The sequence below is a fragment of the Podarcis liolepis genome (genome assembly GCF_965112155.1).
Source record: "Podarcis liolepis genome assembly, chromosome: 2".
Lineage (NCBI taxonomy): Eukaryota > Metazoa > Chordata > Lepidosauria > Squamata > Lacertidae > Podarcis > Podarcis liolepis.
The window spans coordinates 40,758,162-40,777,903 of record NC_139555.1 but is presented as its reverse complement, the minus strand read 5'-3'; the positions used below and the strand labels follow the sequence as shown (position 1 = coordinate 40,777,903).

General features: G+C 46.8%; 1 protein-coding gene across 2 annotated transcripts in view; it reads left to right on the top strand.

The window, feature by feature from the left end:
• USP43 (ubiquitin specific peptidase 43) overlaps positions 1-19,742 on the top strand; it is an 89,442-nt gene that overhangs the window by 41,764 nt on the left and 27,936 nt on the right. For both annotated transcript variants that reach the window (XM_083487478.1, XM_083487477.1), the window contains 4 exons: positions 1,379-1,485; positions 11,653-11,745; positions 13,578-13,713; positions 14,108-14,252. In XM_083487478.1, the coding sequence (XP_083343604.1) occupies positions 1,379-1,485; positions 11,653-11,745; positions 13,578-13,713; positions 14,108-14,252 (481 nt within the window). The remainder of the gene's footprint in view (positions 1-1,378; positions 1,486-11,652; positions 11,746-13,577; positions 13,714-14,107; positions 14,253-19,742) is intronic.

The window sequence follows — 19,742 nt, the reverse complement described above, 5'->3', positions numbered from 1 at the left end:
TGGGAGCTATTACCCTCCTATTCTGTTGTTCTTCCTTGCGTATCAAGAGAAATTCTCTCCTTTGCTTTCATGGGGGGGGGGGCACTTTTCCAGACAGGGCAAATGGTTTGATTAATAGCATCATGAATTCTTTTCCTTCCATCCTGCTACGTTTGAGAAATCCATTAAAATGTTAAATCTCCTTTGTCTTAATAGGAGGGGGCAGGTGCGGGCAGCCTTGCTTCCTGAGCCGTGAGGTCACTGAGGCCCAATTCAGATTACTATTACAGCCCAGCAGCGGCTGCTGAAAAAGCCTGCTTGCATGTTCAGAGCACCGTGTCACAGCAAGGGGCAACCGTGCAGATCTCCCAGATTGTACAGTGACTTCCCATGCTGGTAGCACTTAGATTAGTGTGTTTGTGTAAGCCCCAGGCAGAAGTGTCACTGGCATATGCTTCCATTGCAAAATGGAGCCTTGACCATGCAGAAACAGTTTGTTGGAAACAATAGCCACAGAACAATGGTAATGTAGCAAGGGTGGGGGACCTGTTCTTCCATAAGCCAGTGGCCAATGGTTGATGGGAATGTTGGTCCATCCACATGGAAGGCTATAGTATAGGATTCCACTGACTGGTCCTGGACTCGGGTGGCAAAAGTTGCTTGCATGCTTCGGCTTAGTATACATTCTACTAAGAATAGGGCTTGACCAGGTGTCCCTTTCTAGTCCCTAGGGAGACCAACCAGCCTGCTTTATTTGCAGATTATTATTTTTTTTATTCCTTTGTTGTCACACTGTGTGCAACAAAATGTGTTTGTCCTGTTCTGGGACTGGCAGGTGCTGGCTCTGCCTGCTTCTCCCTGATTTAATGAGGAGAGAGTGAAAGATTCCCAAACACCTTAAAGCTGGTAATTGAGCTTTTGCACCCTCTTCTCTCATCCAAACAACTTCACAGAGCAGGACAAAAAAATGTGTATGTTTATGAAAACCCATCAAAACAGAACCCTGCCAGAATTCTTTTTTTTTTTTTTAAATGCCTGTTAGCAAACACGGTCACCTAACCAACTCTCTCTATTCCCCCTTTTAGATGTGATTTTGCTGCTGAAAGGGAGTGGGAGATGTGAAAAAGCGAGAGAAATGTGGTGGTGATGGAAGGGCAGGGAGAGAAGGTGGGAGGAAAGCAGGGACAACGAGCTGGAAGAACCCACATTTTAAAACAGTGTTAAGAAGGCAGAACTATGATGGCAGATTTGGCTGAGTGTCCATTGGGAGAATGTTTGTTTTGGGAAGTGTTTCCAGTGGCAGGTGGAATGTCGGGAGTTGTAGTCCAACAAGATCTGGAGGGGGGGGGCAGGCTCCCCAGTCCTGTAACTCAACTGTGCTCTCTTATTTTCTCTGCAGCTTCCATCTGGGCAGGAAGAGGGCTCCAATAATGCAAGTGCTCAGCCAGCCGCCCAGCCGCTAAAGGGCCAGAGCTTTGTGCAGAACCACTTCCAGGCACAATACAGGTAAAAAGGGACCAAGTGCTATTCATTGCATTTTGTTACAGTACTTCGAAAATGGCCAAGAATTATGTGCAAATCCATGTTTCAGAGCACCTCTAAGGCAGAACATCTGGGAGATGCTGCAGGCAGGCCAAAGTCCTGGAGAACCTGAGTTTAAGCTAAGGAGCATAATAGCTGACTAGCGAGAAACAGTGGTTTAGCTTGGACATACCAGATCTGGCTTGCCTCCTTCTCAGCAGCTTGCAACAGCAACTGTGACAGTGTAGCACTCACAAATACAGTGGTACCTCGGGTTAAGAACTTAATTCGTTCCGGAGGTCTGTTCTTAACCTGAAACTGTTCTTAACCTGAGATACCGCTTTAGCTAATGGGGCCTCCTGCTGCTGCCGTGCTGCCACTGCGTGATTTCTGTTCTCATCCTGAAGCAAAGTTCTTAACCCGAGGTATTATTTCTGGGTTAGCGGAGTCTGTAACCTGAAGTGTCTGTAACCCGAGGTACCATCAGTGGGTTAGTTTTGGAGATAATCAGGTGACTGATTCTGAACTCCCTGCACCACTGTGGTATTACTCTCTTCCTTTGTCCATCTGAGATGCACAAAAAATTGTAGGACTGCAAGCGCACCCTTGCACCCGTGCAACTGCATGCACCCCTGCTGCAGGTTGTGACTTCAACAGCAAGTATTCCCCTTTCAGAAGAAGTGTCCCACTTTCCTTACACCACCCCAGTGCAGACGGAGAGGCTGGTGAAGTGTGGAATGGAATAAAACGTGGCACGGCTCTCTCCCCTTTGCGTGGCCAGGGGTGACTCGCCTTAGCACAATCTTGCAAGCCTAGCAGCTCCCGACTCTTTCAGCCACCCTGAGCTGGATGCAGGCCGAGGGAAGCATTGCAGCCGTGCTTGCCTTAGAATGCACACACATGCACGAGGCTCCTGCTGCTGACACTGCTGTTTTGCGTCTCTGGCGGTGGGATGAAAGAGCTGGGAGCGGAGTGAAGTTTGAAGCTCCCGGTGTGAGGCTGCTCTCGAAGATAAGGCATTAATGACTAGCGCTTGCCAGAGCTTTCCATTGTAAGTCTGTCTCCCCCCACCCCACTGTGCACTGAATAGGGTGAGCCCTTGCTCCAGACCACAGCAGGAGCAGGGACACAGCAGCCATGCAAGCAGACGAGGCTCCCACATTTGTCTTCCAATCATCAGAATTTAGTGGAAGCCAGTGCTGGACTTGCCTCCACCTTTCCCAGTATCTCAAGGGCATTGGCATCTCTTTCCCAAAGAAAGGTTCTGCGAACGGAAGGAGAACATGTGGATGTGTTAGCTGAGCATGCTGCCATCCAGACTTATCACTTGTGTTCTGATTCTTTTGTTGAAGTAACAGGTGTCACTCAATTCCAAAACGTAGCACATCTGTAGGAGTTTCTTCCCATTTCACTTGCTCAGTCCCTTCCTCTGGGTTCTGCGCAGCAGCTGACCTGTGGGCAACTTCCACATCAGTGCTTCCCCCTACAACTAGCCAGCCAAAAGGGCATTGTTGTAGTTGGGCCAGGGAGCGGGGCACACACTCTGCTTCTTATATGGGTGGCTAAAAGGAGCCAGGATTTGCGATCAAGTTTTTTCTTCTTCTGACCTGCGAATAAAATCTGAGCTTTGCCTTTGAGGAATGCAGTGCCCCATCCTTTCCCCCATGTGGTCTTTCCATCTTCTTCTTGAGAAGGGATGGCAAGGAACCTGAAGGCACAGGGCTTCTGGATCACTTCTAGAGGATTAGAGGTCTTTGGCACGTTTGCACTTGTTAATCTTTAAGGCAACACAACACCCATTGTTGTTGCTGCTGCTGTTTCTACTCTGAAGGGCAGAGTAGAAAACCAAACTCCAAGCCCTGGAATCTGGAATTCTAGCCAACTCAGCCAACTGTGAACTTGACTTGCTTCAAAAACTTGGGCTCAAATTGAATTAGCTATATTATTCCCACTGCTGTGGCCCAGATGCCCGGTCAGGCCAGCAGAGGTACTACAAGCAAGGTACGTATCTCTGAATTTACAAAATATCCAGGAGCGGGTTCTGAATTTCTGAATGTTTATTAAGAAATTTGGAGACACTGTTGCAACAGACATTTCAGTCTCACTCATGCTTTCCTTTATCATGTGGCTGCTGAACATGCATAGGTTTGGAGGTAACAAATTCTGCCCCTGATCTACATGCATTCATTCAAGGAGAGCCCTGTCTATATTGCTTCTTCTGATCTGTGCACATTCCGCAGCCAGGGAGCCTTGAACAGGTATATTGTGGCGGGCTCCAAATGTGATAATTGCTAAATCTGAATTCGACTTTGCCCTGTTACAAACTTCAGGTGGAATTAAGCATTGTGCGAATATGATCATTCCATCAGTGTGAGCATTTCTGCTTGTCCAATGGAATGAGTTCTCTCTCTCTCTCTCTCTCTCTCTCTCTCTCTCTCTCTCTCACACACACACACACACACACACACCCCTGTGTTGCTCTGGGGGTTCTCTTAACCCCCCAGAGTGGACTTTGGGTGGAGAGGAGGAATCCACATTGTACTAGTGGGTGTCTTTGCACTGGTTTCTGCCTCTTTGTTTTTCCGGGTAGTATTCAGAAAAGCAAGAGATAGGAAGAATTGTTTTGCTGCTTTGCCTCTAAGCTGCTGAGTAGGTTTTCCATAAGAGGAACTGAGCTAAATCAGACCAAAGGTTCATCTACTCTAGTAACCCACTTCTCACAATGATGAACGAGATGCCTCTGGGATGCACACCAGTTGGGCATTGTTCTCACCTGCTTCTAGCAATTGGCATTCAGTGATACTCTGTCTCTGAATGCAGACATTCCATGAAATTATTATTGCTCCTATCCACTGATAATTATGGAATTCATTCATAAATTTATTTAATTTTTAAAAGCCATCTACAAGATGAATAGGGAACCTAGTGCCCTCTAGATGTTGTTGGACTCCAGCTCACATCAACCCCAGCCTGCCTGTCCAGTGGTCAGGGATGATGGAAGCTGTAGTCTAACAACATTTGGAGGTCTACAGTTTCCCCATCCCTGTTGCACTCACTAGTTGCATGGCCACACATTCTTTAATTATTTTTGCATCGTGTGAAGAAGCACTTTCACTTGTGTATCCTGGCTATCTCTCATGCTTTTCTGTGTTTGCTTGTTAAGCCTATTTGTTCTGCCGCACATAGAATTCTATGTGTTTGGATATTTTCTTGCCAACAAAACCCCATTGTTTCCTGGAGAATTGGACACACACATCCAGTCTTTATTTGGAGAGACTCCAGTCTTTACCAATGAGGTAGGAAGAGAAACAGCTATGATGCTGTTATCTAGTACCTGTGATAGGATCAACAGCTGCTGTCACAGCATGACCAAAACTGGAGCAGCTGCTGTTAGCTAGCACCACAGATCTTCAGGCCAGTATTTTCCTTTGAGTATTGTGCAGTGCTGCCAGAGCTTGTGTGAAAATATGGAAACATATCCTGGCTTGGCTCCAGTTTTATGAGTTTTGAAGTGCATCAGCTGGGCTTTTTGGTCCATAGAATAAGGCTTGGTCATCCCTATTCCCGAACCACATCTGCATTGCTTTGTTATATTTGGAGAACAGAAGAAGTGCCTTGAAACAACCAGCAAGCAGAAAGTGGGTTTTGGAAAGGTTAAGAGCCCTTTGAGATGAGTTGTGCTTAGAATATAAGGAAATCTCAGATGCTGGCAAAATCTTTATGGAATTAGAGTGATGACACCTGGACTTGTCCTCTGTGCGGCACGCAAGCTGGTGGAGCTAGTGACACTTGTGGAGCCAGAATGAAGCTGACAGCTGTTAACCAAAAAGGCTGCTGCATTAAGGGGCCGGAGCATGTCAAACAGGCTTTAGTAGAGTAAAGTGGCTTAGAGATTGCAAAGTTAAATTTATTCCAGTGCATGTGGACCTCTACAGCTTGTGCTTAGAGGACCTTATGCAGGGAGAGAACTAAATGAAGCAAGTTTTCTCAGTGGTGCCTTCTGGAGGATGGCCTCAGTTGAACTCCACGCCGTATTCCAAAAAAACCTTGGAAGTGTGTGTCGACAGCAATGGGTGCCACTTCAGGGGCAAAAGCAATCATTATGGGAGATCTCCCCCTGCCAATGGAACTGGAGCAAAGTCAGATGCTCCATCTGTCTGAGTGGCCCATCCATTATTGCTGGTTCTACCTGTCACTTAGTTGGCAAACCGCCCATCACCAGATTTGCAGAATGCCTTGTGTTAGTTGGGGCCACAGATTGCGCTGTCCAAGGTGGTTTCCGTTGCATTTTAAAATCTGGGCAAGTGTCATCTGGCAGAGGATAAAGTGTGTCACATTTGAACACGTGACTTGTGTTAAAACTCTCATTCAGTGGTGGACGACCCAAAAGTGATCTTCCTCATAAAGATATCTCAGGGGGAAGGAAATGAAGGCTACATCTGTTTGTGTGTTGCCTGCTCAAGACATCCAGTTCTGGGTACAGTGTTGGGTTGAGTGGAAGAGCTCATCTCATCACACACTGAGCAGTGCTTGGGTGTGTGAGTGATTGTGTGGCCCACTGTAATGTGTGCTCTGTATTTTTGCCTAGTTGGCGAGTGACTTATATTTATTTAAATATTATAATCTGCGCCTTCGTAAAATATATCACACAAAAATATAAAATCCGTAGAAGTATGCGTGAAACATAATCCAAAGCATGAATAGATATTGGTTGGTTAAAAAGAGAAATGCAGATTGTGAAGGACTGTCTAAATAATACAGTTTTCACGTTTCAGGAATGGTTCTTGCCAAACCTCTACTGCTAAGGAGCTCCACAGAGTAGACATCTGTATCCCCTCACAGATCCTGGCAATGCACAAACCTTCCCTCCCTTCCCTCATAATGACATATATTTTGCTAATAAACAGATAATAACTAGTTCACTTGTCACACCCTCAGCCCAACGGAGGTGTTCCCAGGGCCGTTGACACCCTGTTACAGTGGCGCCTTGCAGCTATTGCTTCCTATGAGGTGGGGAATTTGCATTAACCCCATTCCCCATTCTGGAGGAGCAGAGGTGGGAGACAGGAGAGGCCAGCCCCCCAATCCCCATGTTCATTCCCAAGTCTCAGGCTTGCACTGCTTTGCTCCGCCGTGTGACATTGCAGCCATCTCCATGGCAACCCGTTGTAGTGTTTGAAAGGGTGGCTGGCGTGGTGGTAGCTAGGCAAACGCCGCCGCAGGGGCACACGCTAGGCTCCAGGAAGCCACTTTTCCAGCACCTTACTTTCCCCGGCTGATATCCATGCGAGCAAGCATTTCCACCTGGAAATGCGCTCAGAGAAAAAGGCACCCTCACCCCACCCTGCGTTGCTTTGCATGCCACACGCCACTTCCCAGCTTGCATCCTGTGAACAAAAACAGCCTTTCCGGCAGGAAATTGAAATGGCCCCGTGTGACAGAACTGGCCCCTTCCTGAGCTCTGGAGAAGTCTCATTTTGACGGGCTTTATTTCCTAGCGTGAGCCATCACAAAAACTAATAGAAGTGCAGGGCAGTTGCTCTACGTGGTTTTCTGCCTGTGCTGTGTGTATATATACACCATGTTTTTGTGTGTGCTCTGCAAGGAGCATTAAATTCAGTAGCCTGAGATTAGCAGAGGGTGGGGGGGGGGGCAGGTTTCTAGCCCTTATGGCAATGAAGGTGAGTTTAATTATTTCTGTGGGCAATGGTTGGTGTAATCTCAGAAGCCAGGGAGACAGGTTGGTGTACAAGGGAAGGACAGGCAGCTAGGAAGCAACAGGGTGTCATTACTCTTTTTATCTTCATGTCCTTCCATGTGCCTAGTGGAGCTGAACAATTATTGTGGAAGAGAAATGAACAAATGCACACATTTTATCGGTTTCCAAAATTGAAAGAAGTTTAGGTTTTCATTAAAAATAAAAAGGAGCACCCAGGACTCCTTAAATAGTCAACACAATTGCACCCTTGATTAGCAGAGGCTCTGTTGTTTTGCTCCGGACCACATCATTAAAAATTGCTGCAAATCTATTCTCCGATAGCGCCTACATGTGGTGGTTGCAGTTTCCACAGTATCTGAGGCAGTTTTAAGATTCCATCCACCTTCTGCAGTGAAGCAGAAGAAGAGCTTTAGATCTCTCCTTGCTGAGGCCAGCCTCCCCCACGCCCAGCCTAACCCCATGTGCCCCCCCAAGGCCCCCTTTCCCATTGTGCTGGTTGGCAGAGAGAGACACGCCAGGCATGCCAAGTGGCTCTCCACTCCCCAATTAATCCCTTTCCCATTAATGCTTATTAAAAAGGGCTGCTTTCATTTTCAGCCTGCCAACCTCAGATCTGTGCGTCAAAGCCTGTCTATATGCAAACGATCTATTAATGGTGCAGTGCTGCTCTGCTCTGAGCTGGCTGGTGAAGGAATGGAAAAAGTAGGGCTCGGAGTTTGGCTTGACTTTAATTTAGGACGCGAGTGTGTGTGCGTGTTTGGGGGGGGGAGGACGTGAGAGCGAGAGCTCGGGAGGTGAACTGGCTATTTCCATTAAATATATATAATATCCCTGCGGAGCTTGGATAGAGTACTTCTTCAAAACTTGGTACCTGAGCGGGAATGGCAGCAGGTGGGAGATTGAGTTTGCCAGGGTTTCTTACTCATGCGTGGTCTTTGGGTGGGGGGTGGGGGGAGCCGCCACAGCGCCATTGATAGCCATTCTTGTATTCTGGCACTGTGATCAGGGAAGGTAAAGAGAGCCCCGCTGGATCACTCCAAAGTTCCTCCTAGCACAGAATCCTCTTTCCCACAGTGCTCAGTCAGATGCTTCTGCGCAGCCCAGATACAAAGGGAACAACCCTCTTCTGTTCTTTGACCTCCCCCCACACTCCCCCGCCCGCCCAGCAACTGCCTCTGAGCTTGGGGTTGAGCTATTACGGTCAATAGTCACTGACAGACCGATTCCCCCTCTGCGAATTTGTCTAATCCTCTTTCGAAGACATCTAAGGTAGCGCCCGTCCCCACATCTTTCTGGTGGCAAATTCCATTAGCTGTGTGAAAACAGTACTTTCTTTTGTCTGTCCTAAATCTACCCCTTCATCAGAATCGTTGTGTGATCGCAACTTCTAGTATTATGGCAGAAGGAGGGGGGGGGGGAGAGATGGATCTCTCTCCCTCTCTGTTTCTCTTTCCGTGCATAATTTTGTAAACCTCAGTGCCATTCCCCCCCTTCAGGCATTTTCTAAACGAATCCCTCCCCCAATACTTCAGCCTTTCTTCCGTGGGAAATGTGCTCCGGCTCTCCGATATTGAGGCCTTTCCTTAAATGTGTGTGTGAGAGAGAACTTGGAGTCCTACTGCAATCAGAGACATCCATTCCCCCCTTTGATCTTATCCACCAGGACTCTTCTTACAGTTAAGCTATGGAATTTGCTATCACACGGTGTAATGATGGCTGCTGCCTTTGACAGCATTAAAAGGGGATTAAGCACATTCATTGGGATAAGGCTATCTTGATGGTTATGTGTTAACTCCAGGATCAGAGACACCATGCCTCTGACATGCTGGGAATCGCAAGTGAGGAAAGTGCTATTGCACGCAGGTTCTGCTTGTAAGCTTCCCATAGGAATCCGGTAGGCCACTGTTAAGAACATTAGTGGACCAGATGGGCCTTTGGCTTTATAGAATCATAGAATTGCAGAGTCGGCAGGGACTACAAGGCCCATCTAGTCCAACCCTTTGCAATGCAGGAATCCTGCTCCCACAGCGTTGGCTCGAATCCATGGCCCTGAGATTAAGATGCTCTACTGACTGAGCTGTGTTCCTCATTAATTAAATGACGATGGTGGTGATGATGATCTAGGAGGCCAAATAGTGCACCAGATGTCAAATTCTGGAGGGAGGGGAGGTGGTCTGCTTCTCCTGATGGTTTCACCTTGGCAAAGTCAGACTGCTAGTGCATGCAGTGTGGTTGTGTGAAAGTGAGTGGGAGCAAAAGAATGCAGATAAAAATAGGACTCGGTGTCTTTTAAAATAATATTTCAAGGGTAGCTGCAAAGAAGGAGATAGGGCAAGCTTTAAGTACAGAGCAAAGTGGCTCCTGCTACACAATACCTGACTCCCCACCCCTCCATAACAAATACCAGCTTCCTAGAGGGCAGATTTAAATGTAAATGATGGCGGTAGTGGGGGGGGGGTAGACTGTCTCCCAGTGCTGTGCCCTTGATCCAAATCTTTCCTTCTCCCCTGCAACACCTTTTAACAAAGAAAAATCCATTGGCCAATCTGATCTCCTGTCACATTTAGTTTGGCCATTAGCCTCGAGATGTTGGCTGCAGTTTCTCGATGGGGGGAGGCCAAGCATTCAAACACCTTCTCCATTTTTGTTCCTTCACAGGTACAAGAGCTGAGCCTTGTACATGTATCTGCTAGAACTCTGTTTAGTGCAATGGATTGGTCTAACTGAATGCCAAATCCTATGTTGTGTAATGCACGGTGCCTCCATGCCTACAAATGCATGTCCAAAGGGGGTGTTTTGGGTTATTTCTGGTACACATTTAGCAAAACTGTGCTACAGAAAAGCAGATGCAGTAGTGCTTTTGGGGGGCATGATATGATGAAGGGTGTTACCTGCATCCTTCTGAAAGCACACCTGTATATTTAAGTGAGACTGCACCACTGATGAAAAAGGGACTTACCTGAAGTATCCACATAGGTGAAGATAACTTTCTATTATTAGAGGTAGCTGATTGTTTTCCTTCCTAGAATGGATTCAGCCCTGCATGTTGAGTCTAACCCTCACTTCTTCCTTTTGGGGAATCTTTTATTTTTATGTCACATACTGGAGCCTGAACTCCCAGGTAATCTTGTTAGGTGCAATCCCATTAACTGGCTAGGACTTGCACCACTGAGCCAATCTCATTAAAAGCTGGTCTCACTTCTGATGATCGGCTCTGTTCACTGCTGAGGAAATAAGTCTGCTTCTGGTGGAATGGGCTAGCCCTGCTAGGTGGAGGGCTACTTGTGGAAAACCCACTCTTTACTGCTGAATTGGAGCAAACAGCACAAATTGCCATTTGTTCTGATTCAGCATTAAAGAGCAGTTTTCTTGGGGAAAGCAGTGGGGCAGAAAATAACCACTCTGACTTTAAAGGGTGGACCTGTGCCTAGAAAGAGCAGGGATGAGCCCTGCTCGCAGTACTGTAGCTTTGGTCTTTTATCTGTTCTTTGAAACCAAGGGTATGTATTGATATGCATCAAGGGGATTGCTTCAGTCAGCCACAAATTATCTTGGTGAAGCACAGAATGTCTCCATCACAAAAATGGATTTGGCGCTATGAGGCTACAAACAAGTGTCAGGAAGAGACACTATGCTGGATGAACAAAACGTGATTTGGTTATTACAGTGAACTCAGTGTTGGATGTGAGCTGAGGGGTCAGCTTTGTTTTCCAGCATGTGTGTAAAACATGTTCCCACCCCAGGGCAACTATGGGAGAGAAAAGTTTCATTCAGCGATAAGAGCTTCGAAATATTTTGTAGTATCTACCCTGTAGATAAAAGAATCGTCAGTTGTGACATGGAACTGGTCACAGTGACATAGAGGATGAGCATGAGTGTAGTAACCAAAAATGTTGTTGCCTGGGGGACAGGGAAGAGTGTATTCATTTATGGCAAGTCAATTTACAGGGATACAAATTTAGAACTATTAACTGTCTGATCTTAAGCTCCTCAAAGTGACTTCAGTATCATGCTGCTTTTGATAATACTCGTAGACTGGGTGCAGATCTTCCTTGTGGTCATTCTTCTGGGGGAGTCTACTGACTCAACCCTCTTTTTGTAGAACAAGGGGCCCCCTGGACAGCCCTTTGGCTGGAGCAAGGCAACTGTACCTGTGAGATTAAAATGGTAAATCTAAACAAATTTACTGGGAAGCAAGTCTCATGGACCTCAGCAGTGTTTATTTCCAAATTGTTAACGGGCAAATTTGACAAGGGGTGACCTCCTAGGACCTTAGTTATTTCTGCATTCCACAAGTTCTCCTTTTAAGCCTTGAGGCCAGATATGAGCTTCAGACTTCTAGAATACAAAATGGGAGGTCAGCCCTACATTTTCACTGGTGTAGTTATCCCTTGCCGTGGGATCTGACAATGTTTCTCTCCCTCCCTTTCTAGGTCCTCCTTGACTTGCCCTCACTGCCTAAAACAGAGCAACACCTTTGATCCCTTCCTGTGCATCTCATTGCCCATCCCTTTGCGCCAGACCAGGTATGTGAGCCAAGTACCCACACTTTCTCTCCCAGATCCTAACTAGGGAAATGACGAATCAGTCCAATCAGGTCTGTGTCTCTTCTGCATGCATTGACCCGTAACTCCCTTGCACCCCACTTCTGCATGAATTTATGATTTCAAAGAAAAGCTGCATGAAAATTCACATTTTAATATTCTTTTTAAAATGTATTTTGAAATTTATTTTCTTTCAAAATGTGCATGCATTTTGATATGTTCTTGATCCGCAAACTCCCTTTGAGTTCAGTGGGGTTTACTCCCATGGAACTGAGTCCAGGACTGCAGCCTGAGTTCCGATTCATACATTAGTCTGGGAGGGGGAGGATTATCAGGTCAGCTCCTAGTGAAATTAGCAAAAACCAAATTGCTCAGGCATCCCTGGTCCAGCCTCTCTGAGTAGTGCCTAGTAGTAAAGATCAGTGAAGTGGTCTGCTATTCCCCCCAGGCAGATTTCTTCATCAGCCCCATTTCAGGTGCAGAAAAGCCTGCATATTCTTAGTTTTCCCCGAGGAGAAAGCAGACTGTCTTTTTGTCCAACCAAAGCAGGACCTTTCCCCTCTCAGAATCAGTGCATACAGACTCCTCTGCACATCTATTGGGAGTTGGCAAGGCAACTGCAATGGTCACCTACAGAGATAGCCCTATTCACTTGCACTTTTGAGTCATTTCTGAGGGTTTTCCCACTCCCACCCAGCAAAACATTGTCTCTCTCTGTACAAGTTGGCTCTGCAAACACACATACACACACATACACACCAGCCAGCAGTAACTAGTCCATGCTGTCCATTTATCTGCATGGTTCTACTAAGCATTAAAACCAGGAAAGTTTTTAAAAGTCTTTAAAAATGCTCCCAAGATGTAACCCATCACCATAACTTGCAAGTCCTGGGGGAAAAAAAAGATATTTTCCTCCATGTACTTGGTAACTTTACAAGGATGTTGCGTTGAGTGGGAGTGAGGAAATGCCCCCCCAGTAGGTACATGGGCCAGCCATCTTTATTTCTGTATACTTTCCCAGGAAGAGACTTCACTTTATGATGTTTGGGTGCTTACCAGGAGTGCTGGATTGTGTTCATAAATTCTATAGACCCACCCACCCGCTCAATCTTCACTCACTCTCCGTAGATTAATCCACATTATTCACATTTATCTGTTTTTGATCCACAGATGGGTCTGTTGTTCCTCCGCCCCAGTGGGTAGTTTCACTCCCAAATGCGGAGCTAACTAGACTCCTCTGACATCTCTTTTCTGATGGTGCAGGAGTACATGTGGAGTCTGTCCTGTGCAGACTGCAGATGAGCCTGTAATGACTTTCCCCTCCAGCTAAAATCTTGCAGTCACAGCCAGTCACCAACTTCTAGCAACGGCGCTCCCAGTTCTGCTTGCCATGGCTGATGCTTGGTGCATCTTTTCTTTAATAGCTAGAGGGCTTACCCAGGCCTCTGGTAGGCAGCTCCCATTTGTCGGCTGTTGCTGGAGCAAAGGAAGACAGAGGATTGCATGCAGGGGAGAAGAGACCAGTGTATCTAAAGCAGGCATGGGCAGACCTCAGGCTTGTAGGATCTACTTTGCTGTTAGGCTTTTTTTTTTACTTTTGTTTACTAGAACCCTGAGATCTACTTTGGGAAGCCCAAACATTAAAAATTTCACTGTTCAGGGCTGCCTTCAGAGCTGACAATAATTTTATTATTTATATGGGTCCCAGGGCTCTGGATGCACCCTGTATCTCACCAGGGTGGGGCAGGACTGCCATTTGGCGGCCATTTTGCTGCACCATTCTAAGTTCCCTTTCCCGGCCCCTTTCCCTCCAGGCCCTTGAACGTCACCCTTGTCTTCCAATCCAAGAGCCAGCGATTTGTGCGTGTGGGCCTGGCTGTGCCTCTCCTCAGCACCGTGGCAAAGCTGAGGGAAATGGTGGCAGAGGAAGGCAAGATTTCACCTGACCAGGTAAGCCAGACTTGTTCCTGCCCCCATGCTCTGGGTGCCCTTGTTCCCTGCGAAATGCATACAGTGGTACCTCTGGTTAAGAACTTAATTTGTTCTGAAGGTCTGTTCTTAACCTGAAACTGTTCTTAACCTGAAGCACCACTTTAGCTAATGGGGCCTCCCGCTGCCGCCGCGCCGTCACCACCGCACGATTTCTGCTCTCATCCTGAAGCAAAGTTCTTAACATGAGGTACTATTTCTGGGTTAGCGGAGTCTGTAACCTGAAGCGACTGTAACCTGAAGCGACTGTAACCCGAGGTACCACTGTATAAGCCAAGGAGGTTTTCCTTTCCTCATATACTGCCTATGTCCTCAAGCCTTGCAAGGCCCTCACCATTTTACTCTGCCGCTGCAGGTGATCCTGGCTGAGCTGGGCCAGTCAGGGTTCCGGTGCTCCTTCTCGGACGACGAGGACCTGAACACCATCTCAGAGGGCGACAACGTCTACGCTTTCCAGGCTCCTCTCTCCTTCAGCAGGGCCAACTCTTCCCGCCTCTCAGGTGTGTCCTGCTGTGGTGGCTGGAACGCATTCTGAATGTCCCTCCAAAAATGCCCATCAAATAAGCTCTGGAGAGGTGGCCAAGTTCTTCTCCATCCCCAGGCCCCTGGGCCTCTCTCCTGCTCTTGTCCAGCTGGCTTCTCTCTTCCCCCTCTCCACATGGAGGTGTCTGGCACTCAGAGCTTCAGGTACTTTTGTATCAAATGGTGAAAAGTTGAAGAAAATAATAATTCCCTCCACTGAGTATTTATCCCCCCTGCCAATTCCATATTGTGCTCCGCCTGAGGGCCAAACCAAATATCAACATCACCAGAGCTGTGTTCTTAAATCCAGATTGCTGCAATAACATATCTGCCAAGTGCCCTGTTTTATGGATGGCTCCATTGGCTTTGAAGGTGCCCCGCGGTCTGCCTTCGCCCCAGGGTTCATGTGGATTCATGTGGCTGGTGGGCAGGTGGGCAAGGGTGAGCAGAGAGCAGGTGGACAAGGACAAAGGTGAGTGGAGATTGGGTGGGTGAGGGTGGGTGTCCTGCTTTGCCCTCCCAGAATGTTGCAGGGTATGCAATAATACAGGAAGCCGTTTGTGGAGGAGCCTAATTTAAGGGGCAAAAAGTGCTTTCCTCAGCCTTTTTCCTTTCATCCCCCAAGCTTGCTGCTCGAGTCACTTCCAGTGGTGGGACCCCTGAACTGGAAGACAAGGAGTAAGGGAGAGGGGCTGTGGGGGTGTAAATTGAGAGAAGAGCTTCTCTCACCCACACATCTGTTTTATTCCTCAAACAGGGGCACCCATCTCCCCCACCCATGTTCTTGGCCATGGCAGCAGATCCAGGTTTAAATACACTGATCTGCTGATGCCCATGTCTAGCATGGCCTTGAGAAAGCCAGGCAGCCGTGCGACAGTCATGTGTGACAGACAGAATGCTCCTTTATTCAGTGACCAAGCAAAGATACTGCTGCCAAAAGTAACAGCCTCAGAGCCGGGCAATTTACTCGGCACTTATTAAGAATGTAGTACCTGTGCTGATGTTGTGAAGGTTGGGATGCTTTGCACAGCGGCATTCAGAAGCCAGCATGAAGGAGAGGCGGAGGAGGAGGAGGAGACGCCCGATGCAAGAGGAGAGAGTTTTCCTGGCTTGATGGGATCACAAGGAGGCCAGTAACTTTTAACTGAAGACTGGCTCTATCCATCAGCCTGCCCTTGTCTCCTCCAGCCAGCACAGATTAGCCACAGTCACAGCAAATAGCCTCAGAATGAGTGGGCTTTAGGGGCGCCGAGACTCTGTCACTTTAACGGCCTCTTATTAAGATCTACAGTCTTGTGATTGCATCATGAGGCCTCTGGGAAATACCTTTTCCCTGCAGAGTTAGAGGACCTTCTCCGCCTACGCTGGCAGCTTTACTACCTAGCTGTGCAAAAGGCATTTTTCCTCGAGTCTGCTCTTTGTTTGGCTTTCGACTGGCTCTGGCAGACTGTGAAGAGGTGATGCACCTGTAAGGCTGAGACGCAGTTGCCGGGACCAGGTCTGAACTGACAAAATGGGACAGCTGCTTCTGAGAAGAATTGGATGGATGCTGATGCATTGATCAGCCCAGGAACCTCTCCTGTGCCCTTGGTCCTGTTGCTCAGCCTCCTGGCCTGATTTCCTTCTGAGAGGTTTCAAGTGGTTTAGCATTGAACACACAAGTGGGTGTTGTTGAAATCGATGCAGCGAAAGCTTTCCTGCTGCTGCTTTTCTGCAATAAGTGTGTTCTTTGGTTCCTTCTTTTTGAGGGTGTCTGGAGAGCACGTTTGGCATAGCCCTCGTCTGCTAGGGTCATCTCAGAGTGCACATTGTTTGAAAGCACCTGCTTTGCCAACTTGGGAAACTTTGCACATCATGGATGCTGCAAGGTTTCACCAGGGTTATTAACCTTCTGCATACAAGGCGAGTTTGATACATAGGTGCATTCACAAAAGTAGCTCCACACATGCATTCAGAGGTGGCCCTGGGCCATTTGGGAAAGGTGATTTCTGAACAGTGAATTGCTCAAAGGATGCTTCCAGACCATTGCTATTTTCAGGTGGGATTCAGATCATGTACCAGGAAATTCAGGTTGATTAATCAGGTTGATTAATGAATGAATGAATGTTAATATGGTGCTCTTAAAGCAAACTGGCTTCCTCCCCCAGATGGGACCTTTTTGTAATAAGCAAAGTGGTAGAAAAATAGACTGGGAAGTGTTGTATGGCATGTTTTCTAACTTCCCTGCAAACAAATAAGAAATGAGTGCTCAGTAAATCAATGACATCACATAACCTCCTTGCAAACACTTGATAAACCTGTTAATTTTTCTGAGTATTTCAATGCTGGGAGACACCACAGTTCACTAGAGCTTTTTTTCTCTCCCAGTGTTTGTTTGCTGCAGCTATTTCACCCCCTCTCCACCCCCACTTCCCATCTGTTCTATTCTTTATGATTCCTTGTTGTGGCAAAAGATAAATAAAGTACAACAAGCTGATACTTTGCAGTGAGTAACCGGTGCGTATTGTTCTGTATGCAGTTGGGTTTTCTTTTCTTTTCTTTTTCTTTTGCACCAAATATGCAAGGTCATATTTTATCAGAAAAAACTCTTACATTTTAGTATGCTTTGTTTCCCTAGTCCTAACTTGTTACCAGTATGAATCACAGAATCATAGAATTGTAGAGTTGGAAGGGACCTTCAGGATCATCTAGTCAACCCCCCTGCAGTGCAGGAATATATGGGGACTGAACCTGCAACCTTGGTGTTATCAGCTCCATGCTCTAGGAAGCACTGTTTGGACTACAAAGCTATAATCCAGGTTAAAGGCAGCATTAGATTAGGAACACTTGTTAAAAAAGAGAGAGAGAGTACTTAAAAAATTACGGTATAAAAGAAAACTTCTTGGCAGAATTAGACTAAACCTTGCATTGTATAAATATAAGTTTGTAGGGAAGTTAACAGAAACTATATAAGAAATATGTAACTGTGCGGTATAAGATAATCAACAGATAAAGTACAGCGAGACTAATTGGAAGTCATTTTTAATTTCTTGTTTTACAAGTTTTACAATCGTTCACATCACTGGGAGTACAAAGGATGTTAGTTATAAGAATTGTGTTGTTTCATATATTGTTTTGTTGTTGTTTAGTCATTTAGTCGTGTCCGACTCTTCGTGACCTCATGAACCAGAGCACGCCAGGCACTCCTGTCTTCCACTGCCTCCCGTAGTTTGGTCAAACTCATGCTGGTAGCTTCGAGAACACTGTCCAACCATCTCATCCTCTGTCCTCCCCTTCTCCTTGTGCCCTCCATCTTTCCCAACATCAGGGTCTTTTCCAGGGAGTCTTCTCTTCTCATGAGGTGGCCAAAGTATTGGAGCCTCAGCTTCAGGATCTGTTCTTCCAGTGCGCACTCAGGGCTGATTTCCTTAAGAATGGATAGGTTTGATATATTGCTACTGTCTGTCAATTTATAATTTGTTTATTTGATTGTATATTTGTTTGTTGGTTTGTTTGCTTTCCTGGCAGAAATGTATCCATTTTAAAACGATAAAGCTATTTATTAAAAAAAAATAGATTAGGAACACTTCTTACAGGATAGGCACAGACTAACTTTCTTAACCTGGGGTCCTCCAGATACGTCCCCCCCCCCCAGCATGGCCATTTGGAGGGCACCAGGTTGGGGAAAGCTGCAATCCACCCCTAAGCCTGCTTTATTATGGTGTTCTGGCTCTGCCCTTCAGGCATTTGGGGAATGCTGTGCTGTGAACTAGTTCATGACATACAGCAGGAAAAGATATGCCCATACCCTCTCCTGCACAGCATTCCAAGGTTTCTCAGTTTAAGCTTGAAACACTGAAAATGGTTGAGGTTTGTAGCGTTAATGCAGCTATGTCGAACCATTCAGGAAAAAAGCCCATGGGAAAAATGTCTCCTTTAACGTAGCTGAAATGGAAACAGACATGATTTGGCTGTTTGCAGTTGCTTTCATTCCAGTTATTAGCAGGCAGATGAAAGAGAGGTGGCAGGCCTAAGATGGGACTGAGAATGATGTTGGACTCGACCTCCCATTGGCAGGTGTCTCAAAGAAGGTGAAAACCCCTAAAGTTCCACCTCCACTTTCAGATGTTGCCTGCTCCCATACAGTACCACTTGTTGGGAATTGCAGGTGTTTGTGCATTCATCTCCAGCTTGCAGCCTTCCCATAAGCACCTGTCTGGTCAGCAGGCTCTTCTTATCTTCTTCTAGTTCCGTGACTACTGTGCAAGCTCAGGCAGGTGTACCTGGGAAAAACAACAACAAAGAGACAGATCCCCTCCTGCAAACACATTAATTGCAAAATTAATTGCAAACAGGTAGTGAGTGAGTCTGTAGAGCAGGTATAGGCAAACTCGGCCCTCCAGATGTTTAGGGACTACAACTCCCCCCATCCCTGACCACTGGCCCTGTTAGCTAGGGATGATGGGAGTTGTAGTCCCAAAACATCTGGAGGGCCAAGTTTGCCTATGTCTGCTGTAGAGCAACAACATGAAGCATCTCCAAACACACACACACACACACACACACACACACACACACACCACAGTCCCTGGAAGATTCCCCTAGGCATTGGAAGGTAGTGGCAGTATGAACCCACCTGTGCCAGCTCAGCCAAACTCTACGGCAAGGATCTTGTTGGATTACAACTCCCATAATTCCTGACCACTGGCTGGGGTTGATGGGCGGGTCACCTGGACCCCTAGAGTTTGACTGAAATGACACAGGTGGACTCATGCTGCTGCTAATGTGCTGTGTGCTTTGGGTACCTTTTGGGGACAATGATTTTTGGCAACTCCTGATGTTGTTGCTCTAGAGCAGCAGTTCTCAACCTGTGGGTCCCCAGCTGTTGTTGGACTACAACTCCCATCACCCCTAGCTAGCAAGGCCAGAGCTCAGGGATGATGGGAGTTGTAGTCCAACAACATCTGGGGACCCACAGGTTGAGAACCGCTGCTCTAGAGACTCACTTGGATTGTAGAATTGTAGTATTGGAAGGGACTAGAGGGTCATATGGTCCAGTCCCCTGCAATGCAAGGATCTCAAGTAGATCACCCTAGGTCACAGAAGGCCACCCATCCTCTGCTTAAAAACCTCCAAGGAAAGAGACTCCACCACCTCTGTCCATTGTCGAACAGCTCTTAGTGTCAGTCAGTTCTTCCTGATGTTTAGTCATAATCTTCTTCCTTGTAACTTTGAATCCATTGGTTTGGGTCCTAGCCTCCGGAGTAGGAGAAAACAAGCTTGCTCCATCCTCCGCATGGCAGACCTGTGATCAATACCGTTTTATAATTAGTGTGTTGCCAAAAGGGGACCCATCTCTGTTTTGTGACTAATACAAGAAGTTATTTTTAGCCTCCCATGGACCTGGCAGGCAGCCAAGCCATCCGTGCTTCAAAAGGTCAGGCTCTGAATCGAGATAAATTGGTTTTACAGTCTGTAAAATGCCACTA